At 42.6% G+C, this 14,280-nt stretch overlaps 1 protein-coding gene across 1 annotated transcript in view; it reads right to left on the bottom strand.

Moving 5' to 3' along the window:
- The window catches only part of Kcnq3 (potassium voltage-gated channel subfamily Q member 3), a 294,855-nt gene that overhangs the window by 9,731 nt on the left and 270,844 nt on the right, over positions 1 to 14,280 (bottom strand). Inside the window, exons 10-14 of the mRNA XM_028876019.2 lie at positions 8,084 to 8,286; positions 7,050 to 7,152; positions 5,723 to 5,854; positions 3,291 to 3,389; positions 841 to 925 (exon numbers count right to left, since the gene is read on the bottom strand). Of these exons, the coding sequence (XP_028731852.1) occupies positions 841 to 925; positions 3,291 to 3,389; positions 5,723 to 5,854; positions 7,050 to 7,152; positions 8,084 to 8,286 (622 nt within the window). The remainder of the gene's footprint in view (positions 1 to 840; positions 926 to 3,290; positions 3,390 to 5,722; positions 5,855 to 7,049; positions 7,153 to 8,083; positions 8,287 to 14,280) is intronic.

Here is a 14,280-nt window from a genome sequence, read left to right on the forward strand (position 1 = left end):
ACATGGATCTAGATTTGGGTGATGGATAAAAGAATCGACATGAGTCCTGGAGGGAACTGATAGAGCCGTTTACCTAGTGGACTGCAGAGATGAGCTACACGGGGTCAATTGAGTGAACCTCTCTTTGTACCCTGAATGGCCCTTACCCATAACTTAGCCCCCTGCCAGGCCTTCTCATGAAGGTCACCCACAGATTGGAACTAGAGCAAAAGAGAACAGAAAGGAACGTGAAACTATGGGTACAGAAGTGACATCAGTTAAGGGACTATCATGAAGCATCTGGACAGCAGTGACCATCTATCTGTTGACGAGTCACTGTACACCAGCTAACATTCTAGGTAATTCACATGTGTCAGTAATTATATGTATTGTAATCAATTTAACCCTTATAGCAACTTTATGATGTATTTAATGCCATGTATGGCAGACAAGCAAATCTGAGGCTCAAAACTGTAATTAACTTGCAGGTGGTCATCCAGCCAGTAAAAGTGAAACTAGGCAATTAATTTCCATATCTTTCTTTTTTTTCTTGTAGTGGTAGGTGATATTTCTAATGCCTTATCTCTATATGAAAAGAAAAATGGAATCTGAAAATAAGTACTATAGAGTTGGAAGGATGGCTCAGCAATTAAGAGCAAGTGTTGTTCTTGCATCCCACCACCCACATGGTGGCTCATAACTATCCAGAACTCCAGTTCCAGGGACCTCTGCAGGAATCAGTCATGCATGTGATGCCTACACATATATGCAGGCAAAACATTTATACGCATAAAATAATAAATTAATCTAAAAAAAAAAAGAAAAGAAGTTTATATGCTATCTTTTTTTGGTAAGGCTTACCTGTCTTTCTACTTTTACAAACTTTCCCATCATGCTTTGGTCTTCAGTTTCTGATGTGGCTGCCCTGGCTACATATGGTTCATTCCTAGGGAAAAGCCAACAATTCCATAAGATCATTGCATCTGTTCTGACTGTGCAAGGTCATTCTAAGTTGGAAGACCATGTGCATTCGACCATGGTTCCCATACATGCTGCCAAAGCCTAGAGGAGGTTATTTTGACACACTTAGTCAGGACTGTTGATTGTATACTTACCTTCCCTGCAGGAGGGTGTGAAAACAGGAAGCTGTGGTGAAGGAGGCTTTGCTTTGTGTTGGAGTTTATCAAGTATCTAACAATGCCTAGACTCTCTATTCCTTTAAATTAAATTCCTTTACCTTTCAATCTCAGAGCTTTTGTCCTGTGGGGATGAAGGAGGAATTGTCTCATCTCTGAAATTTTATGCAATAGGCATACACATTTCATCTGGTCCATTTTGTTAAGAATGCCAAACACCTGCTGAATCCGGAAAACAATGCTGGAATGATGCTGTATTTTCTCTTTATGTACAATTATGAGCTGCCTAAATTCTTGTTTATTCCAGTATGTTTACACTATGTGGAGATGAGATATTTCGGAGGATCTTGCTGTTGCTAAAATCCATTCAAGTTGGGCTTTCTCTTGACAGCTGATTTTTTTTCCTTTTCTAAGCTGTTGCCTCTGCTAAGTTACTTAGCCTGAACAGTCTTCAGCTAAGGCAAATTTCAAAAATTAGTGGCTTCATGCTACAGCCAGCCCGCCAGTGTTTTATTTGTCCTGCATAGGTATGTTCAATTTGATATTTAACTAAAATTCATTAGCTAACATGGGGAAATTACAGTTTTGAGTGTCCTTTTTCCTATTTTCTGGGCAAATTTTTGCTTACATTACAAATCCTAAAATAAGCTCCACAGTTGCTCATAGTTACAGACTTCTGTCAAACCCAGACACTTTCTCTTAGTAGTTTTGTGACTTCAGGAATTAATATCTCTTAGTGTCACTTTTATTATGCATGATATGGGTGTGATAAAGTGCCTGCCTTGGAGGTCTGCTAGAGCATTACATGTGAGAATTCATAGGAAATGGTCCAATAGTGCTATTTTATATTATGTTTTATTAATTTATTTTGAGATGGATCTCCTCTATACCCCAGGGTGCTCTCAAACTCAAGATCTTTTCTGTGTTCATTTTTCAAGTGCTGGAATTACAGGTGTGTACTACCAGACTAGATTCTGAAAAAGTCTTAAAACATCCCCAAGTACCATCTCAAAAATGAGGAAACTGTTAGTTGGATGTAGTTTGTATGCCTGTAATCCCAAAGAAGAAGGACTGGCGTGAATTTTAGACCAGCCTAGGCTATGTAGTGAGATACTGTCTCAAAAACAAAAATCAAACCAGTACAAAACCTCCAAGTTAGTTAACTAGTCAATTAAAGTAAAATAAATAAAAATTTATAAGAGTGGAACTCTTGCCGGGCATGGGTGGTACACGCCTTTAATCCCAGCACTCGGGAGGCAGAGGCAGAGGCAGAGGCAGCAAGATCTCTGTGAGTTTGAGACCAGCCTCGACTATCAAGAAAGTCCTAGGACAGCCAGGAGTCTGTTATACAGAGAAACCCTGTCTTGAAAAAAAAGTAGAACTCTTTAAAAGATATTGACTTTGAAAATGGATTATATGGAAACAGGGCTCTTTCTTAACATTAGCTACAGCAGAGCATAGTAACAGTCATTCCCACTAGATGGGTCAGAGCCTCAGGTTCCAGTATTCCTTATCTCATGCCAAGCCTGAGGCTGAAGAGTAGATGCCTTCTTTCAGTGCACCAACGCTCTTCCTCCTAAGAAGAAAGTGCACAGTAGTCCCTCACTCACTTGTCTTGCTTGCCTTAAAGATGTCTTGGAACACAGAGGTGCAAATGCAAACAATGGACTTTATAAAGGGACAATACTTGATAAAAAATTTAAAGTATTTTTTTGGGGGGGTGAGAATTTTCTGATTTACAGTGCTGTTGGAGGTCCTGGCATCTGTACACCTTCTCACTTTGTCTTGGAAGGGATATCAGTCTACCCTCAGGGTACTGTGCAGGGGAAAGCAAATGAGCTGACCAAGAATGCATACGCTCTGCTGACACCAGCTACGTTCTCTGTTTCTACAAAACTTCTGAGTTTCTTCTTGCTTTATAGCCAGAACACTAGCTTTTTCTATCCTAAAAACCGTAGAAGTAAGTATATGTGTTCTTGGAATAGGGGCAAGAAGTCACCTGTACAGAGGATTTTCAAATGGCCACAACCTGAACCAGCCTTCCAACTCTCTGTTCATTTCATTTAGGGGAGGGCAACTTCCCCCACATAAAGCACCCAGGCTGGGATTGGGGGATAGTTATACTGCACAGGCCTTGTGCTCAACAGTCTATCAGTCCACAACCACATGCCCCACCTTGGAGACTGCTGGGATGGGTAGGTAAATGCTGATCCTTTCTGAGACTTCTTATGTTTTGGAGTGGATGGAGGTCCAGGGGTGAAAATCATATCTATTCTGAAAGAAGAAGAAGAGAAAAGAAAAAAAAAGAGAGAAATTAGATGACACAAAGCTTTGTTGTTGTGAGAACATTCTTTATTTTTAAGATTTATTTTTATTATGTATACAGTGTTCTGCCTGCATGTATGCCTACAGACTAGAAGAGGGCATCAGATCTCATTACAGATGGTTGTGAGCCATCATGTGGTTGCTGGGAATTGAACTGTGGACCTCCAGAAGAGCAGCCAGTGCTCTTAACCACTGAGCCATTTCTCCAGCCCCCAGCATTCTTACATTTCTTAATTCAAATGTCTGTTTGGAATATGTGAGAAAAGGGAGGAAAGTCAGAGGAGTGGGAACAAAAGGAGAGAAATTGCCATCCAGGACATCGATATCTTTTTCAGTCGGGGGCTGCAAGAGCATCTTCTCATCCCCAGGATACCAAAGGGAGATAATCTGCAGAGTTGGGGAGAGGGCTATGACTTATTCCTTACAGCAAATGCCACACCTGTGTTGCAAGCCCATCTAATCTTCCAGCTCTTTTATCCATCCCCAAGCTACCTCATTAGAGAAGTTTTGCTGTCAGACTCCAGGATCCATTTTCAGCTGCACAGACCAGACGATGCTATGCATGGAAGGATGGCTTAACCCTAGCTCTGGCACCATGCTTCTATTTCTGTACAAAACACCAGCTCAACAGAAAGTTGCTGTCCATCATGCTGTGGGACAGGGACAGAGGTGGGGGTTGTCAGGATGACCACTAAGATGCATTCTGAAATAGTCTTGGGTCACATTTTCCTCTGTCAACTCAGCTTCGTTTCCAACAGACACTCAAGGCATCATTTGAAGCCAGTCCTACTTTCTGTCTGGCCCTCTCCTTTCTGTCTGGCCCACTGAAGTATACACATGGTGGGGATTACACAATGCTTCATCTTGGCAGGCAACCTCTAGCCATAATCTCCAGAAACACATTTTCTTGATAACTATCAAAAATCATGACAGTGCAACTGTCTATTCTGTAAACACTACAACTGCCTAATATTTTTTGGAGTCTTGCCTGTTGTTGGCAGCATGCTGTCTCCCTCTGTCTCTCAGACAGCCATACTTACAGAGTTGATAGCATGGAGGGCTGAAAATTTGTTCATACATCACAAATTTGGTCAGTAGGCGTTGAACCCTGATTTGGTATTTACTACTATGTGCGGGACAAAGGACTGTCATGAATAAATATACTCGCAAGCTAATACTGCTACCAAAAGCCTCGTTGGTGCAGTGTTCCAACTAAGCCTGGAGGACACTCCAGTAGGGGAACATGAATTGGATGAGAAGGCAGAAGCCCAAGTCAACGTGAATTGTGTCAGTTTCTTTTCAGGCCTCTCCTATGAGGGAATTACATCACACATGCCATATGTATTTCTGAGCAAACACATGTTCATTTTTGTGTTAATAACACACACACACACACACACACACACACACACACACACACACACACACACACACCACATTGGTTCATATGATTGCCGGATCCAGGCAGAATTCATCTTCTAGTCTTGTGATGATATCATCCTTGACATACATATATTTATGTTGTGTTTTCAATTTCTTGACTGGGCAATTTGGGGTTAATCTTATGCCCTCACAGCTTTGGTTTCTCCCATCGTAATTAGGATACTTGTATGTGATAAGTACCTTATAGGATCCTAATGGACAATATATGTGTGTGTGTGTGTGTGTGTGTGTGTGTGTGTGTGTGTGTGTGTGTGTAAAGTATCTAGGAGCTCAATAAAAATGTATTATTTTTTTAAAAAGAAATCTCCATAAATGGTTTCAATTTTTTCCATATTCTCACTGTAATGTATAACACTTAAAATTTTAATGTGTGGTTGAAATTTTACACTTAGAATGAATTAGCTGAGCTGTCTAGATGATCAAGTTTTATAGTTATCCAAAGCACCACAGTCAGGAACTAGCTGGACATATACACATCTTCTTTTCTCCATTCAGCCCATCAGGGAGCTGATGCTGGCCATGGCAATGTCTCAGGGCTTTTCTGCAGCTTTGAAAAACTGGACTAAACAGAACATAGTAACAATTATTTCCTTTAGAAGGAACAGAAGCCTCTGGTCACCATGGTCCCATTACTCTCTATACCTTGCTAAGCACGAGTCTGAGAATAAAGCTTGTTGGCCCATACATCTACAATGCTTGGTGGGCATGTCTATTGTTGAAGTTTCTCTTCTGTATTTTGGATTACTTCTGAATGCCTGTCTCTTAAAACTCTATGGTCATCTGACCTGGATTCCCCAGTAGCTGAGAGACCATAGGCCCTTCCCATCTGAATGTGTTACCTTGTCTGAAGGTACTTTATCCTGGAAAGCATGTCAAGATGTCCTGCAGAGTACTGCTCAATCACATCTTTCACATCATAAGGCCTCAAAGTCTCCTTGAATTTTTTTTTATACAGACGGAATTGTAGAATTCTGTAAGGCAAAGGCATTTGTTCACCATGGGCAGACAGTGAAGGACACCAAAATGCACATCCAGCAAACACCAGAGGCAGCGGGAGAGAAGAAGGAAGGGAAAGCTCCTGGATGGCAGAGTGCTGGCCTTGGGTTCTGGTTCTGTCCCTTTGCATCGATTAGGCTGGCTACGGCCACTCCTTCAATCATTTGAATAATTACAAAATTGAAGTAATGGCAACTTTTGAACAGCTGTTGAACATTCATCACATAAGCGACACTAAGCGCCATGCTTTATGACCGGTCTTCTAATCAATTTGCAGAAGAACAGTCACGGCTCTGAGAATGCCATGTCTCCTAGGTCAGGATGTCAGAGCTGGACCAGAGCCAGGCATGCGTGTCAACAAAGCTCTTGGTGGCTGTCACTGCCACACTGCTTTTAATGGCTGATGCTTGTCCTTTTCAATAGCTGCTTGTTAAATTTCTCAATTCAATTGTGTCAGAATAACTGACAGAAATGACTTAGGAAGGAATGGTTTATTTTCACTCCTAGTTTTATGTGAATGTTTGGTGGGGAAGGTGTAGAGGAGGAAACAGATCTAACTGGTACCATCCAGAGCCTAAGGTGGCTGCGTCACATCACAGACCAGACAACAAAGAGCTCCAGACGGAGCATGGGTAAATCTATAAATCTTGAGGTGGCATCCCTATACTATTGTCTTAACTTTTCCTGTTTAGGCCCATGCCAACCTTCAAAACAGTATCATTTGCTGGGGATCAAGTCTGCAAATGCCTGCACATTCTACTTTCAAGTCATAACAGTACCTAAGCATAGTATTCTATGTCCCAACACTTAAGAGTGGAGACAGAAGGGTCAAGAGTTCAAGGTCATCCTCAACTATATAGTGAGGTTGAGGTTAATTGGGGTGCACGAGACACAGTCTCAAAATCCACAAACAAACAAAGGAACAAACCAAATCAAACCAGAACAATAGTTTCTAATTCTTTTGCTTTGGCCTCCTTAGAAAGGCTCTGTTCTGTGGATTTGTACAGGTTCATTATAACATGGGGACACCTTCACGTCCCCTTTCCTGAAAATCAGTAATGCCACTCTTAAAAGCTCCAAGGGCAATTCACCACCTGTGTCCTATGGAGATGAAGTTGGGGCCCGGTAATGTATGTGTGTGTGTGTGTGTGGGGGGGGGGGTGTCATTACCTGACAGCTCGGATGGCAGCCTTTAGGGTGGGGATCATGTCTTCAATGAGGAAGTCATTCCCATAGCCCCTGTCTTCTGCCATGGGATCGCCTGTCCCAGCATCTGTGAGGGGGACATATATGTTAATTTAGTCCACCACAAATGGAAAATAACAGAGACCACCGTGGAACCAGAATCTCCAGTATGTATATTAGTCACCCCCCATCTTTGTTCCCACACTGTGGTCCTTAGTTGTGACACCATTTATCCATCCTTAGCATCCCCACTGTGTGGTACAGAAGTTTGAGTAGGTCAGAACTCAGGAGTGGCGGAGAATTCTAGCAGGTAATTCTGGTGAGCTCTGTAGTTGCAGGTGATCACATGAGCGGCAAAAAACACAGGTGTGGTCCTCTGACTCGGACATATCTGAGTTAGAATTCTTGTCCTGTCAGCATCCCTGCTTGTGACCTTATGAGGTCACTTTCTGAGCCTTCTACACCTTGGAGGTTTTAGAGAGGAAGTGAAATATGATGAATGTCAAGGTTTGGTGGCTTCAGCCATTGAGGACAATATTGTCCTCCTCGTTTTCTCTTCTGTTAAGTGACAGAAATACCTGAGGCCATTGCTCCTCTAGCACTTAACACACAGGGTATTTTTTTCTGATCCCTCTTCTCCATCCCTGGGGGTGCTGCTGTGCCTCTTTCCAGAAGGCTCTGCACCTGCCTCTCTGCATTCTTCTAGTTGCCTTCATCATGGCTTCCCTTTCCAGCCACAGTGCAGGTCCTAAGGCTCCTTGGAAAGGTTTGAGCTGGAGCGCGGTGGTGATTCTAGCCTAGCTCACTGGGAAGTGTCCTCACTGATGAGTCACGGACTATGTCACTGATGCATCCAGCCGATGAGACACAAATCAAGGGAGGCGTGAAGTTGGTGGAAGGAGGGATGAGAGAGACTGCTTTGTGGAGGCAGGAGCTCTTCAGAGGAGAGAAGGAAAGGTGAGGAAGGAGAAGGGAGGGCCGGGAGAAGACATGGAGAAGCTGAGAGAGCAGGACATTACCTTCAGAACTCTGCCAGAAAGCGTAGGCTTTCATGCGGAAGGCGGTGCGGAAGCGCTCTTTATTGTTTAAGCCAACGGGCTTTGGTTCTTTAGAAGGGCTTTCTTCTATGGCATCTACATTCAGAGGGGTAAATAGCTTTCCTTTAGTATTGCTACCACGAGGATTAGAAAGGCGAACCCGATCCAAGAGACCCAGCTTTTGGCTACAAAATAAGCAAAAGTGAACAATTTTCCTCCTTCAGTGCAGGTTCTCGTAACTTCCCAGCCCTCCGTAAAGACTCACATTCTCTCCTGAGGATGCAGGGGAACTGTGCGCCTAGGGAGCTAACCTGCTGCAGCAGACTGGTTGGGATGGGGGTGAGGAGTGGCTCACATCTTAATTCTAGCTCAGAATTTTTTACTGCTTGTGACATCTTGAGCAAATTTCCAATGTCCCAAGAGTTTCCCCTGTGCTTCTATGGAACCTAAACCAGGGGCAAGATATACAGTGCTATCCTTTACCACAGTAGTTTCAAAGGCCTGCAGGGAACCAATCTAAAAACAACACTGTAGTTGGGTAGGGGGAGTAAAGTGAGAGTAGGGGTACGTTCACTTACTGAGAGTATGTTTTCCTAATTGTTTACTGGTTATTTTTATTAGTCTTTATAATACCTAATTGATTAAACCTTATCTTAGTATGCATGTATAAGAAAAAGACACAGCATCTATAGGGTTCAATATTTTCTGCAGTTTCTTAAAATAGACAAAATTGAGCTACTAATGCATAGTCATAAACAACAAAATTTCTTCTTTCTTCATGCTCTTCTCTATATCAATAACTTTCCTTTTCTCCTTACCATACCATGTTATTCAAATAGCGATGGGCACAGACAAATTCTCATCACACACCAATCATACATAAGAGAATGGCATAAACTACATAAAGCAGGAACTTTCAACCTGCTTTCCACAGACAGATTCCTCTGATAGAACCTAGTGGGTTCATGAGCTTTGGTGGGAAAATTACACCTTTAAATTACTAAATTCCAATCAAAATTTAGCACCCTTTTCCATTATGAATGTAGGCAACAATCTCATCCCTGATCCAATATTGTGACAGCATTCAACCTGACACCAGGTATGTATGCCATCAAGCGCACTACAGAGAAGCTCTTGATTCCATTTCAACACTGCATTTCATAAGCATTGTTTCAATACAATCTTTCGTTCCTAACTATCCATTACATTAAATATTTAACATGGATTTATGTTGTGTGTGGGTGTGCAAGCATGTGTGCCGCTGTGTACACATGGAGGTCTGTGGATAACTGGAAGGAATTAGCTCTCTCTTTCCACCACATAGGCTCTGGAGATCAAACGCAGGTCATCAGGCTTGTTGGCATGTGCCTTTACCTGCTGAGCCATCTCGCCATCTGTAGCATATGTTCTGCTCTACATCCCACTCCCCAAGATGCGTTAAGTTCTCTTGCTTGCCAGTGCCCTTTCTTGCCATCTCAGTCAACCTCATGATTACATGCCATTTAAAATTACGGCTAAAGATGCCCTCTTGGAAATTCAGTACTCTATTCCTCCAAAGACATGGGTTTTTACTCTGTTTGATATTTGACACACTTTACGAAGACTGTGCATTTCTACCTCAGTTTGTGCCACAGAGTCACAGAGTAGGAACAGCCTCTGCTTGGCACTTCTGGATAGCTAGCATACTTCAGGTATGAATTTTAAAACAAAACTAGGCTGTGTGGAGATATCTTGATAATCCATGTGATGGACCCAGGACACATAACTTCATTTTTCTGGTTGCCAGATTCCTTACGTGCAAGATGGTGACCTTATACGTACATTCACAGGGCTTATTATATGTTAAATGTGATGATGCATGGAAAGTGCTTATCCCCATCTACGATACAGGAAGCCTCCACTAAGCTCTGGCTGTCATCACTATCTTGGAAAATAATCCTCTTCCCGTAGAAGCAGGAGAAGGCTGATGACATGTGTGGAAAGGATCAATGTAATTCCCGGGGGCATAAAGGCAGGGTTTTGTGTTTCAGTTTAAAAAAAAAATGTATAAAATGGGATGAGCTTAGGGGATTTATATAGCATTTTGTATTTACTTAATGCTTGCCTCAAAACTCATTCTGCCTGGGTAAAAGCTAAAATGTGAATATCCTAATTACAGATAAACTAAATAAGGACAAAATTAATGACAGCCACTTTGTCCTGCCTTGAAATTTCAGCATGACCTCTGAACATCAGAAGGATAATGAGAAGACCCTCTTACTCAAGTTCTGAGATTTAGGATTCATTTTCCTGGAATTCAGATGCTTCACTGCTAATCTTAAGAGTCTGAATTGCTTTGGCTACGTTTCATTTAACAGCCCACTGGTCACAGATTACACTTTAGACTGTCTTAGGAATCCAGATACATTGGCACAGAAGCCTCAGCCCCCACACCTAAGAGGCTTACAGAATTCTTCCTCCAGCAAAGTGGATGCTCAGCTTACTTCTTAATTGGGCTGCCTGAAATCCAAGACCCCAAAGGATAATGAAATGCAAGCCAAAGTTGGTGACTGAAACTCAAAACTCATCTCTGTCCTCCTCCATATGGACTCCCAGTGCATAATGCAGGCCCTGTTATTAGAGGACAGTGGAGAAGCTGCTGACAGCAGTTTCCCCTGGAAAGCAAGAGTCCCCGACTTATTAAGTGCAGACAAATAATATCCACACTTGGATTTGAAAAACTGAAAATAGATGAACTGGGGATGGAAAAGTAAAACCAATATTGTTGTCTCTTGGCAGACACACGCCCTGGGTTCCTACTTCCGATCATAGCATCCAAGGAACTCTAACCATGTTCAATGCTACAAAGTTATCTGACATTCAGATCCTTGATGTGCTCTGATGTCTACCTGAAGAACCTCTATCTCTTCTTACTTCTGAATTACCACTTCTCTTGTCTGAAACTTTGCCTGGTGCCTGAGCATTAGCTTCCAGCATAACATTTCCGCACATCCAGATGTTCAAAGTAACATCCACCATTCAATATTCCCTTAGCATGCGCCAAGATTTTTTTCAGCCATGGTGTTTGGCCACTATCATTATAAATTGGACTCACTGTTGACTCTTCTACTAAATAAGATGTTCTTAGATGTCATTGGCAGCATCTATAGACAGTTCAATTAAATAACAACAATTTGGAAAACTCTACTGGCTTCTTGTGGATAGAGGCAAAGGACACAGAGCAAGATAAGATAAACTAGGAGGCAAGCTTTGGGGCTGAGACAACCTTGTTCAATCGCAAACACGATATCAGCAAGTGCTGGCATGTCACTAGTACTAAAAGCATGAATGAAGGAATGAATAAAGAATTGATTTTCTTGCTACTATCATACATACAGCTTCAGTAGAATGAGGGTGTGCTACATTATGGAAGGAGGGCAGACTTCAGAATGACAGAAACCAGTTCAAATCTGTTCATCAGTTACTAGTTCAACTTGCGTAAGCCATTAGCTCAGTGAACCATGTTCATCTGTAAAATGAAGCTAATATTTTTTTTCTAAATCAGAAAAAAATGTGTTCAATACCTTGTGAGTTCTAGGCTCCTGATACCTTTCTGAGTATACAATAGTGACTAGCCTGAACATGGAGGTGGTTCCGATCTGGTTATGACAGATCAAGAAAACATGTCATAAACTGCTTGTATTATTAGAATGAATTAGAGGAAAACAAGAATAAAACTGAGAGATTGATAAGAAAGGCACTGAAACCTTACAGGCAGGAGATGATGATGGTATAGACAGGGTGCTCATAGTGGGAGGGAGAGAGAGCTTGGACGCCATGTGGAGAAGAACTAGCAATCATCTTTCCTGGTGGGTTCTGGACAGGTGTGAGGGGGAACCATTCATGATATCTAAATGTACATGTGGGAGAATGATGATGGTCATTTTAAAGCAGGGCATGATTTGGCTGCTGAGAAGAAATACAAAACAGAGTTTCACATGTGCTCTAGATTTACGACTTCTGACAGATGCAGATTGGGATTGTGTCTATCTTATTTGTTGTTATATCTCCAGATGCTAAAATGGTTCCTGGTACATAAGACAATCTTTTTATTCACTGGATAAGTGAATAAATAGATTGATAATGGGTAGATGGATATTCTGTCAACCAAAGGAGAGTTTTTGCAAAACATTCATTATGCGTGGTATGTGTGCACATATATATTTGTGTGTTACGTGCACATACATACAAGTATGTATATGTGCGTACAGAGGCCAGAAATCAAGGCTGAGTGTCTTCATCAGTTACACTCTACATTTTATTTCTTTTCTTTTTCTTCCTTCCTTCATTTCCCCCTTTTTTCTTTAAGACAAAGTATGCAAGTGAAGAGCAAATGCTTTCCTGTGTTGGTCCCTTAATAATCTGTTTCTCCACATGGCTGCTTTAGTGCATGAGTAGTATGCCACTTACTAGGCACTGACCCCTAGTGAGCACAGGCTCCTCAGCTGCAACAGACTCATCCCAACCAAGCCTGGAAGGTCAGTACTAGTAAGATTCTCACTTCATTGGCAATTACATAGAGACACAGGGAGGTCATGTTGGGGTGCTTGGAGTCATACAGAACCCAAGAAAGGAAGTCAGTTCTAACTCCCATGACTATTGCCTAATTCTACTACCTGGAAAGACAAAGGGCTACAGATCTGAAGGGATCCAGGCAGATGGATTCAAAATCTAGCCACTGTGTGGTTCTCTGTTGCTGTTTTTTAATCTTACTAAGCTTCAGGATCTTCATCAGTATGTGGTTACAATGAATACCTCAAGTCTCATACCTTGATTCTGATAGCTTCCTACCATGTACAATCGCATGACATTTGCTTTTGTAGAAGGAAAAAGTGGGCCCACATCTCCCTAGGGAACTGAGTTGGCGTGGGATACTTCAAAACATATTCAAACCTGCCTGCTAAAATAACTCTTACTGTTAATGACAAATTATTTAAGTTCTGATCATCAGCACTCCTTCTGATATTCATTTTCCTGTAAGAAAGCAGACTGTGGGAGATGGGGCAATCCAATTCTCTAATTAGCAGCTATTGTATTGTCGACAGCTCCCCTAGCTGTCGTGAGCAAAGACTGTCAGTCAAACAGCCAGTCAGAATACCCTCATGCTCCTGCCAGACGTCGTGAACTGTCCACGGGTGTATTTAAAAAACTACATGACAAGGCTCGGGCTCAGCCAGGGCTGTTTGAGATAGTTTATATCGTAAGCCATGACTCATAGAGGTGCTGATGAGGCAAGGCTATGATTGGGCTAAAACTAATGACTGGGATTATCCCAGGAACAGCCTCTCAGGCCATATAAGCAAGCTGCTTGACCTCCCCTGAGCGAGTCACTAGGAGTAAGTCTCTGGGGGCTGGCTCCCCTGCTGATGCTACATTTGGTCCCATTTAGGGCTTTTTGTTGTGGGCCGAGCTGGTCCCCCAGAGAAGGATACAGCAGACAGTGGGGGGGGGGTAATCATGGCCCAGGCAGCAGGAAGATGGTGTTCAAAGCACCACAGGCTGAGAAAGCAGCAAGGCAGTGAGGAGAGGACTCACAGCTGAAGAGGGCACAGATGGTTTTGAGAGCAACCAGTGCAAGAAGGAAAGCTGCTGGAATAGAGGCCAGTGAGAGGGAGAGAGAGAGAGGGAGGGAGGAGGAGAGAGAGAGAGAGAGAGAGAGAGAGAGAGAGAGAGAGAGAGAGAGAGAGACAGAGAGAGAGAGAGACAGAGAGAGAGAGGGAGAGAGAGAGAGGGAGGGAGGGAGGGAGGGAGAGAGAGAGAGAGAGAGAGAGAGAGAGAGAGAGAGAGAGAGAGAGAGAGAGAGAGAGAGAAGCAGAGAAATGAAAAAGATTAAAGCTGTGAAGAGGCAGAGAAGGAAAACTGCCGGTCCTGGTCAAACAGACACCTCTAAGGCTGAGATGAGTAACACTGGCTGCTGTCAATGCCAAAGAATCCCCATAGCTAGCCCTTCCTGGAAGCTTCAACATCAACTATACTGAGGGGATGAAGAATATTAACTTCCTAGGATCACACAGGAGTGGAGACACTTGTGGGACCCAATGGTCCCAATACTCCAGGGCTCATGAATCTGCAACATTAGAGGGCTCCACCTGTAGCTACTCACATCTGCCTGCTGTTCAATGCTCATTGATGCCAAACAC

The sequence above is a fragment of the Peromyscus leucopus genome, chromosome 20 (genome assembly GCF_004664715.2).
Source record: "Peromyscus leucopus breed LL Stock chromosome 20, UCI_PerLeu_2.1, whole genome shotgun sequence".
NCBI classification, from domain to species: Eukaryota; Metazoa; Chordata; class Mammalia; order Rodentia; family Cricetidae; genus Peromyscus; species Peromyscus leucopus.